We start from the raw sequence: 22871 nt of genomic DNA, 5'->3' as shown, positions 1-22871 counted from the left end.
TGGCACACAAGTTTCTCGACGGGAGGTCCAAGAAGAGTGAAGTCGAGGATGGATGGGAGGTGGAGAGGCTCTGAGCTTCTGAGCTAGCCTGTTTGGGAAGGCGGAAAGTGGCAGCGTCAGGCTAGGGCACGATACTAGACAGCGTAGTCCACCAAGGGAACAGTAGTCAAGAGGACACTTATGTATTGTTGATATTGTAGGTACACTTAATCCTTTGTTTCTCTGCTCTTGTGTCATTCTGCCATGTCTTCTTGCTGCTGGATGCGTCACGTGTTGTTCCTGACAATCGGGTATCTGCTTATGTAACTTTTGAGTCATCGGGTGGGCATCTTGATCTTTCCATATTCGGCAATCTTCATAGATCGCTCCAAACCCTGGTAATAATGTGATATACGAAGCTCTATGACTTATCGTAATAAGAATATCTTGCTCTTCTTCCTTCTCTCCTCAGTCTGCTTACTACGTTCTACTCAGTTCCCTAACAATGACCAACATAGAGGATAACAAGCAAGGCCAATCCGTCATCCATCCAGCTGTCACAGATCCCTCTCTACGGGAAGAGCTGGTAAGCTTGACTCTGTGTCCACTAGATGGAGATAGAACAGGCTGATTGCTGGACTATGAATCCGATAAGAACTTGGCAACAATTGGTCCCTCGATGACCCAGGCAGTGACCCAGGCAGTTCCGCTACGATTCTGATGGAGAATTTTGTGAGGGAAAGGTCTATAGATAGCGCAGTGAGTTTTATGAGAGGTATATGCGTAGTACTCTGTATTCACGGTACTAATCGCTGATGTCCTGTCTCCGGCCATCAGCGGAGTTAAGACTTTATGCCGCGGTCATGTGACGTGCGGGTATTTAGTAGCCGCACGTGCGCGTTATGTACATGTATAAGTCCACTAACTATGCGGTTTTGTGTCCTAACGGATTTTGACCTTCCTGCGGCAATAATGCCTATCATATCTATAATAAAGGGAGGTGGTCTGACGCTCGTCAAGACTGGTGAGAAATTCTACTTCTTTGATCAGATCGGAGGCTCTATCTGTAACTGGCTCTACTAAGTTGAAAATAATATCAAGTCCTTAGAGCCCAAGGAATTATTTCCATGAGAGGGGGGTCTTGCGCTTGTGAATTTCCCATGTTTTCCAAATTTGCTGTCCGTACTTATTTGGTTATTGCTAGCCTTGTCAACGTAAGATTGTACCTCGCTGCGTCTCGTCTCTGGAGCTTCGTGGCTACCGAAAATCTACAGTTAGCTGTCAGAGGCTAAATCGTTTTCATAACTGCCTACAAGAATGGGGCCTGGCCCAAGTGGGTTTGCTCTAATAAATGTCTAGTCAATGACAATCCTTTGGGTTCTCCAGTTTCTTGATTAAAGACCTAAGGTGAAGACAGCTTTTCTCTCATTGATAGTTTGATATCGCTGGTCGTACTGGTAGTACAAATAACCTAGCCTTGGGCCAGATCAACACATACTTCGCACAATCGATGACACTTGGAACCTCCAATCACGGCGTGAAAATGTATCAAAATTGAAGATGGCTACTCGCACCGACACGAAATACTTCGTATTGTAGTCTACTCGAGCTCTTTCTCTCGTCACTCTGTCCAATTCCTCCTTGGGCAAACACCCATTAACCACCATGTTTGCAGATGGGTGCCAGGAGGGAAAAAAATGGCACCCTTCATGTACCAGGTTACCTAGTACGTCCAAGGGGGTGCCCCAGATAAGTATTCCTGGGGCGCAGCGTTACTAGGACTTGACAACATTCAGCTTGCAAGATATGCCGTTCTCGACCCTGGGTTGGTGTAGTTGGGATGGTCGTTCGCCCTGCACCCGCAAATGACAGGAGCGAGAATTTGAAAACTGTGGCAAAACGTATACTCTGGTCAGGTGATGAAGTGATACTTCACCTTTGATTTTCCGGTATTCGCTGAGAAGTCAGGAACAGCCCAGCAGGCCAGTTATACGGACTTGCTTTGTTGAAAGGGCATCTTTTATATACCAGCGTACTACAGAGTATAGGATGTGGTAATGCACCAGGATACTTCTTTAGGAAGTATGAAGATCTAATATTAGTCTTGCATTGGTGACATGTCTTCCTCTGGCAGCATTACAGGGGTATTGATGCTGGTATGTATTCTGCAACCCAATTCAGATAATCATTCAACCCGGTAAAGAGGAATAGAATCCAAGATGCCTTGGGTAAAATGTAGTATCTGCAAATTTATTATATAAATTTAGTAAATTCACCCAAAGTGTGATGATGAACTGGCAACAATGGGCAGTTGTAAAGTAATTCCGGCGGTTGCCCCGAGAAACGCGGTGCGGTAAACAGTCCAACCCGGCACGCCGCCATGCCAGATTAACATTGACAGACCTTCAGTTCTGCCCATTCCTTCCGCAGTCTGTGGCTCTGGGGAAGAATTCCTGGTGGTGGTGACTTGTTTTCTATTATTCTCTTTTTCACTTATCGTTATTATCTTTTATCTATCTGTATTGTTACGTCTTGCGGTTCGCCGTGCTTCCTCCGTTGTTGCTGTACTGTATGAGCAAAGGCTGGTCCCGAGTCTCAATTAACGCAGTAACGAAAAACAAATAGTGAGCGCGATGCCGGGAACATTGGCAGACGGCCCATCCGTCTCTCTATCTTGTATGCCCCCAGATATGATAACCCATAATAGATAAAACGCGAAGCTAACATTGGTGTCTCCCATAGTCGCGAATAATTTCTGGGGCAAAGATGACGCCGGAGTTCCCCCCATGCTCGATCGGATGCACAGCGCCAAGGTGACCTGCGATGAATTGAAAAACTTCTATACCCGTGCGTATACGTGGTGGTCCTGGTGGACGCTATCCTGGGAAACGTGACTGATGGAATTGATAGTTCGGGCTGCGATCGAGGACGAGTATTCGAGAAAGCTGCTTGCACTGTGCCGTAAATCGCTAGGTGCAGGTGAAACGGGCTCGCTCCGGTCTTCCTTGGATGTCGTTCGAACCGAGACAGAATCCATTGGGAAGGCACACGCTGCGATTGCGGGACAAATGAAACAAGAACTAGAGGAGCCCTTGACTGCTTTTGCCGGTGGGTCGAAGGAAAGAAGGAAGATTATTCAGAACGGCATCGAGCGTTTGCTCAAGACTAAGATTCAGCAAACGCAATTAGTAAACAAAGTGAGGCGAGGTTCTCTGTTTACTAGCGGCGACAATTCAAGTACTAATTCCACTGCAGACTCGGGATCGCTACGAACAGGATTGCCTGAGAATCAAGGGATACCTCGCACAGGGACACATGGTGATGGGTCAAGAGGAACGGAAGAACAAGGCGAAACTCGAGAAAACGCAAATCCAGCTCGCATCTAGCAGCAGCGAATACGAAGCCGCCGTGAAAATTCTCGAAGATACGACCGGACGGTGGAATAAAGAATGGAAGGCTGCCTGCGATGTGCGTGGACCTCAATACATGTCACATGTGAGGGAAATAATAGGCTAACGGTATCCTAGAAATTCCAAGACCTCGAGGAAGAGCGCCTTGACTTCGCTAAGAGCAGCCTGTGGACATATGCCAACATCGCATCTACAGTCTGCGTGAGCGACGATGCCGTATGTTACACCCGAGAACTTCAGCGGCGCCATACTAATTAGTCTCCAGTCGTGTGAAAAGATCCGTCTGGCCCTCGAGGACTGTGAAGTCGAAAGAGACATTGTTTCTTTCATTAAAGAAAGAGGAACCGGCCAGGAAATCCCTGACCCGCCGAAATTTATCAATTTCTGCCGAGGAGATATCAACGACACCAGTTCAGAGGCATCTGCTGAAGAGGATGGATACTCCGTCGCCCAGTTCCAGCGTACGATAAATCCTGCTTTCCGCAGTTCCTCTCCGCAGCCATCCACATATGAATCTCACCATGATCCTTCGGCCGAGATTGCGAACATGATGGGACAGATAGAGGCCCCACCCCAAACAAGCCGAGAAGCCTCTGTCACTCCGCAGAAGCCGACACAGCAACCTGCGCCGTTGGATCTCCGTCGCGGTGGCCAACCCCCGCCGAACTATGATCCTAATCAGCATGGCGAGATTGCAAAGGTGCCACACAATGCGTATCCGACAGACGGTATGACAATGTTCTGTCGCACCGGACCTCCTTCAGAGCGCAGTTCCGGAACGAATAGCGGCTACCGGCCATCGAGTCGAGACTCACAGAGTGAACTATCCAACCCTACCTCCATGTCCAGCCAGGAGCCACCAAGTGCGAGACAATCTTCAACGAAACCAACGAACGGCGTCGCGCTTCCGGGAACTAGTCCCGATAAACAGGTTCAGAAGAAGAGAAGTGCATTCTTTAGCAACAGTCCATTCCGTCGCAAGAGTCGTCATGACAAGGACCGCGGCTCTGGCCCGTCGCAGCCACCCTCTCGCGGTACATGGGATTCTTCATCGAAACACACCAGCCCGGTTAAAGCCGCTCCTCAGCAACAGCCCCAAGCTCAACCTCAGCAACAGCCGCCGCCGCAGCCACAGTTGCTAGCTCAATCACAGCCACAACCTCCAGCCGTGATGGGCCCGGGCGATCGAGCCCCCAGTCCCGAGCCTGTGGATCCGAGGGCGAACTTCCAGCTTAATGTTGGCAACAATGTTTTTGACGTGGCTTCTCCGGAGAAGAGAAAGAGCTTGCAGCAGAGCAAGAGTGCAGATGACGACCTTGACCCCATTGCTCGTGCATTGGCGGACTTGAAGACCTCTGGCAAATCACCATCGAGCCGCGTTTCTGCCGACAGATATCACGGTATAGCCAGCCCGGCTCCTTCTACCGCGGGAGCGCCCCCGGCCTACAATGACCCCTCGATGAAGCGCCTTGATGCACCTCAGCCGGCACACACGTCTGCGCAGATGCAGAGGACAACGCAGAAATACATTGGTCAAGGTCAGAACATGTACAGAAACCGCGGCAGCTCTCCAGGACCAGTTTCTCGGAACAGCGTACAGTCTCAAGATTCTGCTCGAGCCCGGTCTCCGACCCCACGGCGGAGCGCCAGTCCCAATGTGTCTCCGCGTGTTGACACCCGTATGACACAGTACAACAGGGGTACCAGTCCTAGCCCGAGCACTCACCAGTCGAGCAGCGTGAGAAGCCGTTATAGCCAGTCACCTAGTGTTGCCACGCCGCCACAGCGACCCGGTGATGCGGCCTATTCTCCTCGCGAGTACGCTCCGCGCTCGCCAAACATGGCACCACGCGCTGTCTCACCCCAGCCTCAGTATAGACAGCAATCCCGACCTTCTAGTGCTGGTGGCATGGAGTTACAGCTGTCTCGTGGTGACATGTACGGCGGCGGCAGCGGCCGTGAAGCATACAGTGCCCGTGGACGGGACACTGCAAGGCCGATCTCGTACTATGGAGATGTAGCGAGCACTGGTCGCTCCAGAAGTAGGACTCTGGCTGCTGCTGAACCTGGAAGGCAGTTTAGCCGGGACGGACGTCCAATCCTGCACTTTGGTAAGCCATCAGACCCCACGTATTTTCCCTCGTCTTATTGACTCTATCGACAGCCCGTGCAATGTACAGTTACGCCGCAGCGATACCCGAGGAACTGGGCTTCACCAAGGGAGACGTTCTTTCCGTGCTCCGACTTCAGGATGACGGCTGGTGGGAAGCTGAAATCGCGTCCGCGCCCCGACGTACCGGCTTGGTTCCAAGCAACTATTTGCAAATCATCTAGATACCCATCTAACGAACAGCCACGATTTTTGCAAACGATCTTTAGCAGATGCTTTCCTATGCGCGTGTTGGTTTCTTGTGTCTTTTTTGTCGTCTTGTCAATGTTATGTGTACCCATGTCCCCTCATGACATTTTACTTGATTAATTCCCAGTCTACATACACACTATTTCCTATTGAAATAATTATCTTGATCCCACTGTCGCTCTTGGTTAAATTTTTTTGTCTACCCCTCCCCCGTTTTGTCCTGCTTTTTGCTCTCCATTTTTTATGTCGTCATCATGGTCACTCCTGAACTGTTCTATTCTGTCAGTGCTTCTGAAATTTATCATAAAGAGAAAAGAAAAAAAAAAAAAAAAAAAAAAAAAAAAAAAGGGGAAAAAAGAAAAAGAAAAAAAAAGGCTATCAAATCAAATCTCGTTCATTACAAAGGCTCTATGTCAATGTTTCCAGTTAGCAACCTGTACTTAGTCTGGATAATGCAATCTAATTCCTCGTGTTGATATATATATTTCAAAGCCTAGGCACGGAATTTGGACGGAGAAATAATATTTTTCCCTTGCTTGTGCTGCTGTTGTACAACACGTGTATCTAGGCGCTCCAGGGTTTGCTCTGACTCGTTAGCAACTATTATACCACGAAAAGGGAGAGTGAGGATTTACCATAGAAGGGTTCACTAGCGGATAACTTTCCGCACGATTTCCAAAAGATCGATTCGGCCGCAATAACGACTCCCCAAGTGACCATTTCGGCCCCAGAATCACAAACCGTGCTTGTCTTATCCCCTTAAAGCAGGTGCCGGTTATATGCTCTCTCGCTGAGAAACCAGCCGCTGGCGCGCGGAGAAAGAATATGTCTTGCTCAGCTACCCCCTGGATATTGTACCAGCCTTATATTCGGCCTTGCTAGTTTCCTGCACTAACTTGCGTATGTCGTTGTCAGTAAAAGGTAAAGGTTATCCTTCGTTGCGCCAGCAGGGGCAGGGCCCAATGAGGAGAGGAACAATCCAAGGACATCATGAAGTATTGTGTCTCGTTATAGATGCATGGCAGCACCTTGAACTTTTGAGGTATTGGCAGGTCGTGGCTTCTTGCTCCAACTTTCATTTAACGTCCGCCAGATATTCTGGTCCTGCTCCAGTCCGAGTGCTTGATACTCAGCCCCAGACGGAAAACTATTGAGGTACCACTGACAGAAAAGCTGTCTTCTCCTCAGTTCTTCTATTATCTCTCGTAGTTCAGTCAAGTCTCCTATCTCCCCATATTTGCTAGGGTTATCAAGGGCAAATACCTTTCATGGCGAGGCCAATCATAAGCTTATTATATGCCAGGGATTCCCTCATGCGCGTGGCCATTTCATATTGTAGCGTAATTTATGTCTTAACACCCGCCAAGTCAAACTTGAATCCGAAAAGATCAGGGATCTGCGCATGGAATATGTATGAAGTGACACGCCTTGAAAAGCACAACCCTTGCCAGAAATATAAATACATAAAGCGAAGCACAATGAAAAACCGTCCTATAAAGAGAAACCAATCATACTCCATACACCATGCTGAAGAGAAAGTGAAAGCGAGAAACCACAAATAACAACCCCGGAATCTACAACCATACGCAACCATGGTCCAGAGAATCTAACCCGCTCTTCCACATCCTTCCACCATACACATAAAACCTGCCGGCGAGTCCAGTGTCCGGACAGTTGCGTAGATACAATAGGGCTCCGTATAAGCGTGGAATCCATGGTGTTGGATCGCGGTCGAAGCACCAGCACTGTTCACAATGCTATCATTACTATCATAGTTACTACTCGCGGCGGTAGGGTTCGCGGTAGTGGTAGTAGTGGTTATGGTTGTGACAGTAGTAGTGGTGGTAGTCGTCGCGGCGCTGGTGCTCATTCTCGTGCTCGTGCTCGTGCTCGTGGTAGTAGTGGTATGCGAAAGATTGGAATTCGAATCGCTAATAGGCATTGCCAGGTTGTGGCCAGCTTTGGCGAAGCGACAGGAGAGAGAGACGTGGTCGTTGCGATGGCCGCAGGTGTTTATCACGCGCTGAACGTGGCACATCTTGCCAGTTTTGGCTCGAAGCTGCGATGTCTCGGATAAGTTCATGCAGATGACAGATGCGGATCAGGGAGAATGAAAATGTACCTCGACTAGAAACAGAAGGAAGGCTGGCTGCTTTTGTGTATGAAACAGACCACCACCTTTGTAGGATGTGTAGAGTAAAGCGGAAATTGAAGCTCAAGATATCGTCTAAGATGACAATAAGAAGCACTGAGATATAAAGAAGCAAAGAAGGTGATTGTTTTCATATTGAAAGTGAGTCAATCTACAGGATTTCTCTTTGGTCAAAAGGGAACAAAAAATGACAGGTATCGATGCTTCATGTTAAACATCCATTCATTCTTCATTTTGATTAGTATTCCACGTCTATAGGAAAAGAAACTCTGTGATAAAAGGGCCAGCCATGAATTGAAATAGAAAAGACGATATAGACAAAGCAGATGGACTTCAGTATAACGGCACTGTACAATTGAACTTTCATTGCATGGGTATCTAGATAGTATGCTGTCGCGCAGGTAATGGGCATTTCATTCATCGTCAACGAAGGAATTCGCAAGACGACCGAAAACTGGGACTTCAAAATGCTCGAGTGTGTCCACTAAAGGCAGTCAGTAAGCAACATTCATGAGCTTCATCTCTGCAGGACAAACGTACCATCTCTATATGCGCGTAGACTCAGGAATGCAATCAAAGCGAGGTCGCAGATAAATAGAAGCCATGAGAGAAAGCTCGAGAACGATAAGATTAGATGGAAGATAAAGATGGCCGTGAAGAGCATACTCGATTGCCACGCATGGAACCTGCAGCAGTCAGTCAATTGGTTTCTCTCGATAGAGTTCTATCATATTTTCCAACAACATACCGAACGTAATCGCTCTTGTGCTCAAACACCAACAGAAAGACACCTCCCGCCGGAGGTAGAAGCAGATATGCCAGCATCGCTTCATAATCCATCCGTATCGGGAGACTTGTGTCGAATGCCCCTAAATTTAATCGCCCTCCTTCGACATCTGGCCCAAGTCCTCCTGTGTTCCCAAGACCACCGCTCTGTGTTGTATATTGCCCTTCGTTGGCAAAGTGACTGGGTGATGGTAGAGGACCCGCGACGCGAGGTGATTGAGGAGACCGGAGATGGTTATTCGGAGGGGGAGAAAGGGCCCGCTCGACTTCGGGCGATTCGTCTTGATACGGCGCGAAATCCATGGTGTCTGCGATAGAAAAACGATACTGGCGCAATTGAATGAGTCGTGTCCAATCGATAGCTGTGGTGGTGGTTGGAGATGGTTATCGCGTTGTCCGCGTGTTGTCTTGGCACATGATCTGATCTATACCGGATATCGTCTTTTTGTATTTACTGGCATTTTGATCTCGTTCTAAAATAATATATCATACAATAAAACATTTGCTCGTCACTCGTAATCAACAGCTCAACCCCGACTTCTGCCACGCGCAGTTCCAATGCCCCTCCCCAGATTCCCACTGATAGGCCGTCGTGTCGTCATGGTAGATCCGGTCGTAGACCCTCGAGTAGCAGCAGCAGTCCTCGACGCGCTCGAACCAGTACTGGAGTATGAGACACTGGGAGTTCTACCCAAGCCCGTGCTGCGTACTCGTCCCCGACTAGTAGTCGTGGTTCCACGCGTGCTTCTAGTGGTTGGTTGTGCCCGCTTTCTTGCATCTTCTTCTGCTCTTCGAGTAGCGGCTTCTCGCTGCCTCTGAAGCTCCTGTTCGCGTCTTTCGGCTGCTTGTTGTTTTATGATCGCTTCGTTTTCCATGTCGGCCGCATCTTGGGTCGCTCCTTGCCAGTTCGGGTTGAGGATCAATCGCTGGTTATGCTCGGTCTGGGAAAGGATTCGGGTCCAGGTGTTAAGCAGGGTTGCTGCGGAACTGACGGTTCGAGAAACGGTCTATTGTTTGTCACAAGCATTTGTTAGCTTTCATAATTTCGAGTTCATATCCAGGGTGGTGTAGCATACATCCATATTCCCTTTGGCCTGGTCAAGGCTAGAAAGAAGACCTTCGATCACGTCGTTGATATTCCGGACACTCTGTAGCTCATTTTGCAAAGCTGCCTCACGCGATCCCTGACGGTCAAACATGGTCCCTCCATCATCGAGGAAGGGTCTGGGTTCTGGCGTCGGGCTACCATGGTCACGCGGAATCTTTGGATTCACGTTCTTGTTCCCCCGTTTGGAGGGAGAGTCCCAGAGATCCTCCGTATCCTCATCGGAAAGCTGGAGCTTATCCATCTCCTCTGCAGCACTGCGGAACGCCATTGTTCTCGGAGAATAAGGTGTATTCTGATGCGCGCGAAGAGGGGCAGAAAACGGCGTAAACAAATTGAGGCGGCGGAGTCCGTCAACCCCACGGTCAGCAATCAATCAACTCAAATTGAAGATCGACCAATCCAAAACACACGATAACTCTTCGCGAAATTCAGTGGAAATGGACTGTTCAAGAGTAACCAATTGTAGACATAGCAGGGCAACCAGAAAGACGAGGCTAGCCACAAGGCGGCGGCCATGGCGACCCCTGATTGGCTCAGCCACATTCTTTAATGGCGGTGGCTGGTCGACGTCAGGCACTGCACTGCAACGTTGTCAGGCCCTTGTTAGTCTCTCTCTCTCTCCCTCTCTCATCTTCACTTTTTCATTGCTTCGGTGATTGATTTTTACTATCTCAATTGCTACTGTTTGCTTTTGCTTCCGCTTCACTACCACGTTGATACGTGTTTCTTTGTTCTTTTGACTTGTACTCATTGTCTGCTTCACAGTCGGGCGCTGTGAGATCTCTCGCGCGCGCGTTTTTCTCCCCTTTCAACCGGTCGCTTATCCATTATCACTCGTCTTATCCACGACTACGATAAACGATCATCTTGTTACTTTATCATCTTTTTCAATACTGGAGTTAACAAATTGCATACGCTTGGATTTGAAAAGAAAATCGAGTACTGGGTCGATTTCGCGAGGTGCACGTTTGGAACGCACAGAAACGCGCATATATACACACACGCCGCCATGACAACCACGCCTCCGCCGCCATCCACGCTTCGAGTCCCTCCTAGTCCGCGATTTGGAGCTGGATATGATCAATATTCGCCATATGCCACACGGCATTCGGTCAGATTAGCCAGCCAGCGTGTCTCTCGAGACTCTACTCCGCCGCCCCGGTTTCCGGCTTTGCAGGTTGATGGGACAAAAAGCGCAAAGGAAGAGCAGAACAATCACGATGCTTTGGAGGCTTTGTCACCTCCAGGGTCCATTCACGGCTCTCCCCGCAAAAAGCCTTCGGCTGGGAGTCAGACCCTCGGTCTGACGCATTCACTGGAGGACGAGGACGATAACACTTCGACTCTCGCAGACCCTTTCGCTTCGCAACATCCTCATTCTCAGCTTCAAGCCACAAGAACCAACGGAATGTTGCCTACACCTGCCAAAACACCCAGAAAGAAGGCTGTTGCTGATATGGGGCCCACTGCAAGAACTCTCTTTCCGCCCATTTCGCGTCCCAAGAAAAGCAGGAAGCACACTGGCTTCTCCCTCGACAGCTTCAATGACGACACTGCCCAAAATCAGACTCAGATTCAAATCTACACCGATTCTCGTGATCGAATCCCAGATGTTGCCCAGAGCGAGGAGAGCCTGTTCTACAAGCCACCTAAAGAAACCAAGACGGCTCAGACTCCTAGAAATCCCCCTCCTGCACCCTCGAAAAAACCCAAGGCAGTCGAGGCCAAGCAGGTGAAGGAACTCAAACGCGACAAGGAAATTGACGACGCCGTCAAACGTGAGGATGGCATGTTCTACGTGTTGTAAGTTACTTCTTATATCTTTTTTGTGTTTTAGGTTACTAACAAACTGCTGCAGTCGAGGAAAGAAAATGTTCCGCAAATTTGCCGACCCCGTCGAAAGTGATGTGGAAGACGATGACGACGATTTGGGTCTGCTTGCCTCTCGACCAGACCTTCTCGATTCCTCGTTGACCAGCAGGGTCCGACCGTTGACTCGCTCTTCGATCAAGCCCCGCGTTCTCTTCCCGAGCGCGAAGGACAACACTCCCCAGCCAGATCCTGCAAATGAGGTTGACGAAGAGGCGGCTACCGATATCGAGGACCACGCCAAAGACACCGATGATGCCGCGACAGACGTCGAGACGCAGCAACGGTCAGCCACTCCCCCGCCCAAGTCAAATGAAGAAACACCATCTCCTGGTCGCTCTCTACGCCCTCGTGCCAAACGTGAAGATGCCGCCCACGAGACCACGCCTGCGTTCTCTGAGCCCAAGAGGAAGCGCGTCAGTCCGTTTGACGGTTGGTTACGGAAGAAACCTACTCCTGCCGCTGCAGCTCCCAAGAGCAAGAAACGAGACCATGAAGCCGTTGGCAGCCCTGGTGGCCCGTCGACCAAGAAGACAAGAGCCAGCAGAGCGGCTGTTTCGTCCTCTTGAGTTGATCAACATGTGTGATCCAAATGTTGAACGCAAGCATAATTATCTTCTTCCTTCTTTTTATTTCAACTTTTAACCACCTATCGGTCATGGCGATTTCGAATTCGTTTTTTCGTGCGGAGTACCAGAACAAGGAGTTTTTCAGGCCTTAAGGATACAGATTCCCTACCTTTCTTCGTTCCATTGTCTTTTTGCTCTTTTCTTGTCGTTCGGTTATGCGTTTCGAGGTCTTGCATGTATGCTTGTTTGTTGGTGTTTGTTTTATCCAATGGATGGAATAAGGGATTATGGGGATTGGATGGTATATCACAGGAATCGGTTTTGTTTCTTTTTTCCTTCGCTTGCAATGGTTTTTACTCGAGAGGAAGGCTTTAGGCATGGTTTGTTTTAGTCATTCTTACTCAGGTCGTTCAAATTAGGTTAGATATCCCAATGAACATGGATGAAATTGTCCATCAACTTCGTCTATAGAGATAAATCCATTAAAATAGTTCACTGTAGTGGTTATAAATTAGTCGTTTTCGTCCATTTCCTGCTCACTCTCTTCTTCAGTGTTCTACATTCTGCGTTCAACTTGCAGCTGTGCAGAACTCATAGATAAGTGGCCTCCTCGCATCCTGGGAGATTAACGTCTCAGACAAAAAGACACCTCATCGTTATCCAACCTCATTCTGTAAAGTACCTCGTCAGGCAAAATGATACAACAATGTTGATCGAACTTCGCCGAGATTTTCAAATGCTTCCTCAATCGTCGACGATTGTTCCTGGCAAAAGCAACAAGACAACCACCTCCATGGTCGAACTGTACCTGATTAGCATATTGAGATTATCCTGTTTGTTTCTTCTGTTCAACAGCCAACTGCGTAAACCAATCTGTTATTGGCGTTAGATTCATGTCGAGGATTTGCATCTCAACCATTGCATGTCTCTTCTGGCGTTCATTTTCTACTGTCACTTCTGACCAGACCTTCGGAAAAAGAGTATCGTAGTACCCTCCTAGACGTACCAGGCGCACTGATACATGTATGGCCGTATCCTCCACACTCCGAGTTGTCGACACCATCCCCTGAACATCTCGGTCAGCTGTAAGTAGAACGACCTCTTGGTCGCTCCTGGTAGGCTGCCAGTGAGTGAAGAGTGGAATAACCCAAGTATCTCGAAAAGGTTAAAATATTTGGCGCTCTTGTCTTAGTAGAACTTTGTAGTTTCTGGAGGCGGTGATACGAGCTTCTGATGCCTCTGGGGGTATGTTGATCTGGCTCAAGGCCAGGTGTCCCGCTATAATAGAATAAAGTCGCTGTGATTACCTTTGTGGTTTTGGGAAAGTAAGTGAGCGACTATAGTTGCTCACGAGCGGATGCCTCCTACGGCATTGAGCATGTTAAGTAAGGCCTTTGAACCTTTCCGGTTAAACTCCTGGTGAATTTTATAAATCAGACGTTGTCTAGGTCAGCCTTTATCTTGTTTCCGACTGTTTCATGAGCCGTTCGTTGCCCAAATTTTTCGCTGAAGCGGAAATAAAGGAATCCGTTCGGCTGGTCGTCAAGGTGAGTTCCTTATGATCGATGTCCTTAGCTGAGAATGAAACTGTATATAAAACGGAGTATGAGACTTACTCTTCATTTCAGTTTGTTATTCCTCATTTACGAAAACAGGTGGCATCTTGGGACTATGGTCATACATATCTAGTTCGTCGCGTCCCACATTCGATTTTTTTGTGCAGGCCTTGAATTGCACCGCAATACTTCATGCAATCTCTCTTGAAGCCGCTTTGGTCAGAAGTGCCCTTTTGTCCTTCCTCTGCTTTGCACTGGCTCCCATGACTCTCGGGATGATCGTTCTCGCGTACTTCGTTCCAGGAGGTCCCTTGTACCCTAATCAACCCGAGAAATAGAAGCTTCTGCCCTTTGGGACCAACTCTCCGTACTCGCTGAGCCTTCGGACAATACCTTCAAATTGTCAATCATAAACTTCTCAGTGCTTGTCCTTGTCATGGACGTCTTCCTCTATATTTTTCTCTGTCGTTTGAGGACTATCGGTTCTTCTTGAGTGAGTTGAACTCATCAGGGAGGTCCACAATCTTATCGTCCCAACTGCTCGTTGATATTCTACGCAGCTTATGCTGCGTGTAGCCCCGAAGCTAATCGAGGCTCGGTCTCTAAGGACCTTGTCTTTCCCCAAAATGTCAGACACCGTCAAAGGCAACGGGCTTATAGTCAGCGTCATTCTATGAACGCTGCGTTATTCCCCGAGCTTTTTTTTTTTTTTTTGCCCGTGTGGACTCAGTGGCGTTTTTATTAGGTCATTGGTATAGTCATGGATATGTATTCAGTACCTAGAGGAGACGAGATAGCTCGATTGTGCTCGATACTTCGAATCAATATGAGGTGAGGCTGAATGTATATGAAGAGACATGGACCTTGATGATGGATGGGAGGAGATGGTGACAGTAGAAGGAAGTAGAGGGAGATATATGTACAAAGTGAATGCCTGTCTTTAAGCCTTGTTATTCTTTGATCCTTAGTATAACTAAGGTTTTATGTACATTGAGAGGTGAATGTGGTCCATAGACCTACCCAGGTAACCCCATCTTCTTTGTAGCATTCAAGGTTCCAGGGTCTTTTGGATACACTACTTCAAAGAATTTCCATCATGATCTTCATGGATTGATTTATCTTGCCTATACAGCTAAGTGATTGGAAGATAAGTATAGAACCTTTTGCACTCCTGATGCAGCGAAGACAGAAACTGAGATAAGAACCAGAAGACAAAATTAGGCTAAAAAGAATGGGTATATTGCAAATGATCTAGACCTAGACGATATCCAACTCATCATCGTCATCATCTTCATCATTATTGCTAGCCTTGGCCAACGCATCTGACGGCCCCGCAAGACTATCCCGACCAGCCTCCCTAATCCCCTTGGTAGTAATAAACCGCGTCTTCTTAACACCACTACCATGCGGTTTATCATTAGCCCGTTTCAGCGGACTCAACTTGACAGTACTCGCCTTCCGAAAACCGGTCAAGCCAAGAGTGGCCGCAGCGCTGGAAGTTGATGGCGTCGATGGTTTGAGATTCTCCTGGTTCTTATCAGGCGTGTCGGTTCGAGCTCGTAGATACTCCGCGCCGACTCCGCCGTCGTTATTAGTGATGAGTTTCTGTGCAATGTCTCGTTCGCGTTGCTGGTTTGCTAAACGCTTGCGGAGACGTTCTTCCTTGCTCTCCGAACCACGGCCCATCATGCCTGCGGCGATGAATGGGTCCTCGTCATCTGCATCGATCAGACGCGCTGCTGATTGACCAACAGGGCCTGGGTAGAAAGAACTACCACCGCCACCGCCGCCTGTCTTCCGCCCTGGTGCGACGTAGTAAACTGACTGAGAGCCCCAGTCATAACGAGCACCATCTGGCTTCAATCCATTCTGGTTGTTGTTTGGTCTCTTGCTGCCGCCAAAGAAGCCAGTTCGTTGACCTGAACGTCCGCCTGGCCCGAGCATGCCTGTTCCGTTGTTCACGCCCATTCGTCCGGCTTGTGTACGGCGAACTTGGAGGTCGACGTGGAACTCGCAGAACTCTGTCTTACGACCGTCTACCCAGGATTGACAGGGGTTGCCGTCCTTCTTGACAGCTTTGCAGTAGGCTATATCCTTTGCGAACCCAATCTCCAGGACTTTGTCATCAGATGAGGTAATCGACAAACTGAATCGATTGGTATCAATTTTGCCTTTCGGGGGCGGCATAATATTAGGGTTTAGAATAGCAATGAGGGCACCTTCAGAAAGTCGGTAGTATCGTGGGAAAGCCGTGTCGAAAAGGAAAAGATCGATTGACCACGTCAGGTCAGTGAGGGTTATGGCCATGTACCTCTTGGTATTATTCAGACCGTCATCGAATGGATCAGCATCCTTTGTAACAGGTACGGTTCCTTTGATCTCTTTTGGCTCTGATTTTGAGGCAACTATGCCAAACACAACCCAATCGCTGTCAATGTCTTCGGGTAGTTGGAAGTCTGGGGCCCTGATTATTCGGAGGAGGTCAGGAATGCGGAGGACTTTCTTATTTGAAAGGTTTCGGGTTAAGAAGGAGTGAGGTAGAATACGGTTCGATAGATGTAGTTTCGAGTAGGGTTCGAATTTGGACGAGTCAGGTGTCTTTTCCAAAGCGGTTTCTTCGTCTGCGGTAGTATCCTGAGAGCTATGAGGTCGAGCGGATTCTATTTCCGATTTGTTGCTTCGTCTGTGAAGGTAAGGCCCGGTTTGGTTCGCGATGGCGCTTTCCCTGCTAGGAGCAGTTTGACTTCGTTTCCGACCCGAAGGTTGGAGACCATTGTATGACCGCAGAACGTCGTCGCGACTAAAGCTTTCTGCTGGTCGACTTCTCGTGGGTGATTTTGGCGGAGCATCGGTCCTTGTCTCAGCCGCCGCGGCTTTGAAACTCTCCACCTCTGCCTTGTCAAATTGGAACCCAGAGCTTCGATTGGCTTGAATCCTCTCAGCCCGTTCTGACTTTTCCATTCGGGCCTTCTCTACATTCCTGCTCTCCGCTATTCGTTCGCTGAAGCTCTTTGGCCGTTTGACACTATCACTCGACGCGGACGACTGCGGTCGTGATCCAAAGTCGGATCCAGTACGCGACACAGCACCGTCTCGAGCCCCAAACCTGCTTGTCGGACGGCTGCCAGTCTTCGCGCTGGATGGTCGCTTCAAGGAAACGTCGTGGCCCTTGAGACCCTTGTCAATTCCGAGAACGACTCGTCGCGGCGATGCGGGTTCCGTTGGAGCAACAGGGCGTCTTGTAGGCGACAATGGGACCTGCACATCATCCAATTGCGACTTACTTCTCGGTGGCGGAGGAGACATCGCCCCGAGTCTTGAAGTCCGGTCTTGGGATCGCGCCGACGCTGGTCGAGGAAGCGCATCGTCATCGTCGGACGGTTTCCCCCTGCTCTTCTGAAGTTGTTTGAGTTTCAGGCGCGCCTCAATAGCAGCAAGTTTCAATTGTAGCACCTCCTCGTCCTCCTCTTCCTCTTCGTTGTCGCTCATGCCGTCGGCTAAGAGTCGATTCGCTTTGGATTTGGAGGTCGGGGTAGCAGCGACGGGGCGTTTAGAGGGCGAGGCTAGAGCTTGTCGACGGCGCTGCAACTCTTCAAAACGTTTTCGACCGTTCGGTGAGCTCAGAAGAGCGTCTTTCGGGGATTTCGGGGGCCACGAGATCTCGGGCACTGTAACGGGTTCTATGTCAGTAACGGCCTCGTGGGCGTGCGATTCCAGGGATGTCCTCACTGTTGCTCATGACGACTCAAACCGAATAGATAGTTTCGATGGCTGATAATAGGATGGATAAAGAAATAGTCCGTGGGAACTACCTGCAGCCAGAACTGCTCGTGATTTTATGCCTGACCAACTGTAGCCATGTTCATGGGCAGGGATTGCGGGGTGTAAATTCACTAATTCGTAACACAAGATCGTCCTCAAAGAATAATAATAACACCTGCGCCCAAGTAGCCAGACGCTAGGAGTATGCAGATATTCTTGGTGAGTTCGTCGAGGATGCGCCTTTTCTTTGCCGCAGCAAGGCACAGGGCAATAATTTCCACCTCAGGCATTATTAGCCCGACATCTGTGATTGGCTGCGGAGAGGCAAGCGCGTCGCGTCGGAGTTATGACACGTGATGCTACAATCTCCGACGCGTCCTCCATTTTAACTCCTTCCAGATAGACAACCTGACAGATTGACCGTTGCTGGTGCCATTGGCTATTGAAGTAATCTTCAACAATACACATCGTCGGAACAAGGCATTGTTATACACAGCGACAGAATGCGCACTCGATCTACAGCTCCGTCGTCGAAAACGAAAAAGACCGAGTCGAGCCAGAACCAGCCGACGCCCAAGACCCTGACGCCAGCAGAACGACCCAGCAAGACCTTCATCCTTCCTACCTCCGCGAGCGATGATTCCAGATTCGTTTCTCTTCCGGACCCGCGAACAGGCGCTCTGAGTCGCTACTTCTTCTGTCCGGAAAAGGGCGTATACGAATTCACCGTGGTCGCGCCATCGCCGCAGCAAGCACGAAGCATCTTATTTACATCTAAACCGAACAATGCGCCAAATAGCAAGGGGGACACAGCACCCGTGACATCAGGGGGGAAAGGAAGTGTTGCTAAAGTGGCGGAATTGCTGGTTGCGACACCAATTGATTTCGTGTTTTTCATGGTTCCTCTACTTTGTCCATCAGAATCGACCCACGCGAAGAAACTGTTCCAGCCCCTTGACGACATTATCGACTCGCAGGACGAGCTACCAAAACATTTTCACTATGTACTCTACAACGACACATTTAGAGAGGCGCTCAATGCACGAGTCGAGGCGATTTGCGACACGGTTGAAGCAGGCGACGAGAAAATGTTCCGGTTCAGTGAGACCAAGTTCCTCAAGGAATTGATCTCCAAAGCAGAGCGCATGGTGGCACAGGGACTTCCTGCAAGTTTGGAAGAGCGATTCATTCGTCAAGCCCTGGTTACGCCCATGATGGCCGTTAAGCGAGAGAACCCTACCGGCGCAACCCCTAGCAACAATGAAGGTGAAGGGGAATCCCAACCCGAAAAGCAAGAATCACAATCAGCCACTCCCGGAGCTACAAGTTCAGACTCTATTGTCCCCTCCGGCACCGGCGAAACCAGCGAGTCAACCCCCGCTACCGAGCCCACACCAACCCCAGACGAATCCACCGCCCCCGATAACGTAACCCGCCTCCTCCGCATCTCCACAGCCCTAGCATTCATGAAAGAATCTTACATCCCCCCATCCCTCTGCGCCCGTCTCGACGAAATCCTCGCCTCCTCCGAGAGTCCCCTAGACTTCAAACCACTCCAAGAACGACTAGAGCACATCGCTAAGCTCCGCGCGGAAGCACTAGCTTCGCGATCCCTCGGAGACTTCAGTCGCAAGCGTGGAACCGAGGATGAAGATGCCGCTGAGGCACGCGCGGAGAAGAGACGCAAGGAGGAAGATGAAAAGAAGAAGAAATCGGCAACGCTGTCGCGGGGTGTTAAGGACTTGCAGAAGGTCAATACGAGCGGGATGAAGAAGATGAGTGACTTCTTTGGGAAGCCTGCGGCTAAGAAGAAGTCTTGAGAGGGTTTGTTGGGTGTCTGATGGGGGAATATAATTGAAGTATGCGTGCATGGGCATGACATCTTGCGGGCTTTGGAACTACCAATCTATTTCCAGAAGCGATCTGGTTAGGGGGATTGATTCAGTAACCCTATCCGTTCTTCGGAAGTTCTTCGAGGGGCGTACGCACGTCCGTCAAACAGTGTTCAGGTGAAACTGTTCGAAATACCCAAACTCCAGTGTCACGACATCTAGATTTGGCCCGATTGATGACCTGTCGGGCACATGACAGGCGTGCAAACTGTGGAAATGATACTCGGCGAACGAAGACAGAAATGGCTGTGTGTGTGTCCTGGTATTCAAGTCTATAGTAAATGGATTAGGCACAGCCAGCATTTGGTTCATTATCCCATATCTTTGTTCATATCCTTTAAGCGTCAACCTGGGCAATTGCAGCCCCAGTAATCCTGTAGAGATGCTGTTAGTCTGCAACTCATGTAGGAAAGGGGAAGGTATAGGATCATACATGAACGAGCCGTTTGACGGCTTGCTAATAACCATTGCTTGTGCCAATTTCTCCTCGCTAATGTCAGGGAAATTCTTCAGGTAGTATTCCTCCTTCAGAGCCTTGGTCACAGCCTCAACCTTGGACTGCGGCAGCATGTGGACGGTGCATCCACCCCACCCGGCACCAGTGAGACGGCTACCCAAGGTACCTGCGCGGCGCGCAATAGCACAGATATCGTCAACCTCGGGAGCACTGCACTCGTAGGTAGTGCGGCAGGAGTCCTGGGACTCGTTCAGGAGCTGGCCAAGGTAGTCAATGCGCTGAGAGTCGAGGGTGGAGGATTGAGCCAGACAGGCCTTGAAGTCGAGAACACGGCGGGCTTCCTTGAAGCAGTGCAGGGCACGCTGGCGGAGGAGGAAACGCTCTGCCTGGACGGGGAATGCGGACAGGAACTTAGACTCGAGCTCGCCGACGGTGATGCCCAGGAGTTTTGCAATCTCTTCCCGAGTATACCCTTGCTCTTGGGGCAGGAGTTCCAGGGTTGTTTGGATGACGGAGTCGATCTGGGATTCAAGAGGGTCGCTGAGGCGGCCCTCCTTGCGCATGAACTCATGGTGGAAGTTTCGCAGACTGTATCCCAGAGAGCTGTTGTCCTTCTGGAGGGTCAGGCCGTGTTGCGCGGCCAGCACGACGGCGGCGAGTGTGCATTCAGCCACACGCAGGTTGTAGTGACGGGGTGCGGTTTCGGCCTTGTTGGAAGTGACGAAGCTTTGTGCCATGAGAAAGGTAATCTCCTCGTCGGCCTTGGGGACGGGAACATGTTGGACGTCGAATGTAGGGAAGAACTGGGTGTAGAGCAGGTATCCTCGGCGGGAGAAGATGGAAGCAGCCTGGTCCATACTGTTGCTCTGTTAGTCGGGTGCAAATCAAAGCAGATAATAATCTCAACCTACCCTCCGGAGTAAACGCCAACCGAGCGCTCCGAGACCACAGCGAGATCAAGAAGGTCCTGCTTCGAGACATCGTGGTTGTTCGCCTTCATGACTGCAAGCGCACTAGCGCAGACGAAAGCTGCACTACTCGAGATACCACCGCCAGGAGGCACATTACCATCGACAAGAACCTCGACACTGGCGGGGGCAAATGAAGACCGCTCCTTGCGCAAGAACTTCAACGCACCCGACAACCCAGCCTTGAAGTAGTTCACCCACTCGTGCTTCTTAGGGTCAATCTCGATATCGGTATCGCGCGGCACAGTAAACTCGCGCGTGGGGAACTTGTCCGGCTGCACATTCGCAATCTTCACGGTCGACTCTCTGGACGTCGGAACGACCTTGACGGCGATAATCACGTCAACGCTGACGGCTGTGGGAAGGACATCGTACAGGTTGTAGTCGATATGTTCTCCGATAATGTTCACGCGACCCGGGCTCCGGGCCACGAAATCGGGCCATTGACCGTAAGATTTGGTGAACTGGGAAACCAGGCCGTTGAAGCGCGCCTGGTGCTCTGGGGCAACTGCCTGGGAAGAGGCATCGTCGGTTGCGTAGACCTCAGCAATCGACTCCGTTTGAGGGACAAGTTCCTGCGGGGCCATGGCGGGGTAGCTGTTCTAGAGGATGAAGACGGAAATGAAGGGAATGAAGAGTAGTAGGAGAGAATTTACTGAAATGAAAGAATCAAGAAGAGGGAAGGAGGGCAGTGATACTAATACAATCAGTCTGTAAATTAATTTGAAGGGTTTTCACGAGGATATGGAGAATAACCCGCACTCTCTTCCAATGGCGGGGAAAGCACCGCAAAACACGGGGTCCCGTGGCACCGGCGAATACCCCGTTCTCGGCTGCCCGTATGTACTATGACATTCGACAGGCTCCCGATGTCCCCGGAGGAGCCGAACCCAGGACTCTACGAGTGCAGATTCGGATAATGAATAACATTTTTTTAGCAAGTATATTCTCAATTCTCTATAACCTATCTTCTCACAATTTACACACAATTTACTCTCAATAATGATAATATGACGTTGAGCGGAAACATCCGCCGATTCAGTAAGACATGTTTGGTACTTATAGCGCTGATGAGAAGATTATGGCATCAATGGCAAGATGGCCGAGCGGTCTAAGGCGGTGGACTCAAGCGACAAGCTTGACCAGGTTTACCTGGCTACGATAAAGTGCAATAGCACCTTTATTCCACTCTCGCAAGGGGCGTGGGTTCGAATCCCACTCTTGTCATATCTTTTTTTTTGTTTATTTTTTTTTTTCCAGACCTTCCCCACACACTCTGATTGGGGCGCGAGACGGAAGTATGAGTCTTGGCGATGCAAAAAGCAATGGTGACAGCCATTGCATTTTACTTTTGATACGACATCACTTCCTGCATTGCAGACATGCCTTGGCCTATTGCTACTTATCTTAGCTCACATGTCTTAAGGGTACTCTGTAAGAACTGATGTCGAGTGAGCAGCCACGAGAGGGAAACGTGATCTCAAAAGAATATTCTTCTATTTCGAGCTTTATTCCAACCATTCCATGAATCAAGAACGATAACTATGGATGCTTTGAGTATGTCAAATGGCGAGAATGGAGCGTAGCATTGTTGTGTATATACTCCGTATTGTGGGGACATATGGACGGGTGGACTTGGCAGCGATCGAAGATCGAATATGAATCAGAGAGTTCGAGATGCCAACAGCTGGATTATACGACGGCAGCTACTACATACTAGCCTGTCACATGCTGCTGTTAATGGATTATGGCAATGGCCCGAACATTCAACTCGAGGGCTACGGTGAGCATGCTCGACTCTAGTATTGCAATATTTGCCTCATGCCACCATCATGTGTCCGAGAATATATCGGTGGTGATACAATTGACTTCGACGTCGAATTCCTTTTCAACCCCTCGAATAAAAATAGATAAAGACATAGACAAAGCAAAAAAGCAGCATTATACAGAAAAAAAAAAAAAAAAAAAAAAAAAAAAAAAAAAAAAAAATAGTTAAAAATCTAT

At 49.4% G+C, this 22871-nt stretch overlaps 7 protein-coding genes and 1 non-coding gene across 8 annotated transcripts; 4 read left to right on the top strand and 4 right to left on the bottom strand.

Annotated features, from left to right (window-relative positions):
- Positions 1-2410: 2410 nt before the first annotated feature.
- On the top strand, positions 2411-6095 carry ASPGLDRAFT_45703 (formin-binding protein HOF1). Its single transcript, XM_022546308.1, has 7 exons — positions 2411-2655; positions 2722-2826; positions 2890-3176; positions 3235-3447; positions 3507-3605; positions 3655-5500; positions 5554-6095. Exons 1-7 carry the CDS (start codon positions 2613-2615, stop codon positions 5721-5723), a joined length of 2763 nt encoding a protein of 920 aa, XP_022402398.1. The 5' UTR covers positions 2411-2612; the 3' UTR covers positions 5724-6095.
- Positions 6096-7175: 1080 nt separating this feature from the next.
- Positions 7176-7825, bottom strand: ASPGLDRAFT_1514557 (uncharacterized protein). Its single transcript, XM_022542252.1, has one exon. It carries the CDS (start codon positions 7784-7786, stop codon positions 7355-7357), a length of 432 nt encoding a protein of 143 aa, XP_022402397.1. The 5' UTR covers positions 7787-7825; the 3' UTR covers positions 7176-7354.
- Positions 7826-8092: 267 nt separating this feature from the next.
- Positions 8093-10226, bottom strand: ASPGLDRAFT_147227 (uncharacterized protein). The gene is made up of 5 exons (XM_022541915.1): positions 9763-10226; positions 9267-9693; positions 8649-8994; positions 8441-8586; positions 8093-8384 (listed from the first exon to the last, which is right to left on the bottom strand). Exons 1-5 carry the CDS (start codon positions 10060-10062, stop codon positions 8314-8316), a joined length of 1290 nt encoding a protein of 429 aa, XP_022402396.1. The 5' UTR covers positions 10063-10226; the 3' UTR covers positions 8093-8313.
- Positions 10227-10803: 577 nt separating this feature from the next.
- On the top strand, positions 10804-12232 carry ASPGLDRAFT_123461 (uncharacterized protein; the record flags this gene model as incomplete). The annotated part of the gene is made up of 2 exons (XM_022540402.1): positions 10804-11597; positions 11653-12232. 2 exons carry the CDS (start codon positions 10804-10806, stop codon positions 12230-12232), a joined length of 1374 nt encoding a protein of 457 aa, XP_022402395.1.
- A 2671-nt stretch (positions 12233-14903) lies between these two features.
- Positions 14904-17741, bottom strand: ASPGLDRAFT_57048 (uncharacterized protein). Its single transcript, XM_022548227.1, has 2 exons — positions 17518-17741; positions 14904-17456 (listed from the first exon to the last, which is right to left on the bottom strand). Exons 1-2 carry the CDS (start codon positions 17525-17527, stop codon positions 15046-15048), a joined length of 2421 nt encoding a protein of 806 aa, XP_022402394.1. The 5' UTR covers positions 17528-17741; the 3' UTR covers positions 14904-15045.
- A 312-nt stretch (positions 17742-18053) lies between these two features.
- Positions 18054-19370, top strand: ASPGLDRAFT_123546 (uncharacterized protein; the record flags this gene model as incomplete). Its single annotated transcript, XM_022540410.1, has 1 exon — positions 18054-19370. One exon carries the CDS (start codon positions 18054-18056, stop codon positions 19368-19370), a length of 1317 nt encoding a protein of 438 aa, XP_022402393.1.
- A 409-nt stretch (positions 19371-19779) lies between these two features.
- Positions 19780-21454, bottom strand: ASPGLDRAFT_65649 (galactokinase galE; the record flags this gene model as incomplete). Its single annotated transcript, XM_022548922.1, has 3 exons — positions 19780-19816; positions 19876-20757; positions 20811-21454. 3 exons carry the CDS (start codon positions 21452-21454, stop codon positions 19780-19782), a joined length of 1563 nt encoding a protein of 520 aa, XP_022402392.1.
- A 505-nt stretch (positions 21455-21959) lies between these two features.
- On the top strand, positions 21960-22094 carry ASPGLDRAFT_t75. The gene has a single exon. It is a non-coding gene; the product is annotated as a tRNA-Leu (tRNA).
- The last annotated feature ends 777 nt before the right edge of the window (positions 22095-22871 follow it).

The sequence above is a fragment of the Aspergillus glaucus genome, assembly GCF_001890805.1.
Source record: "Aspergillus glaucus CBS 516.65 unplaced genomic scaffold ASPGLscaffold_7, whole genome shotgun sequence".
In the NCBI taxonomy this organism is placed as follows: domain Eukaryota; kingdom Fungi; phylum Ascomycota; class Eurotiomycetes; order Eurotiales; family Aspergillaceae; genus Aspergillus; species Aspergillus glaucus.
Note: the sequence above shows the minus strand (reverse complement) of the source record. Positions and strands in the feature narration are given on the sequence as shown.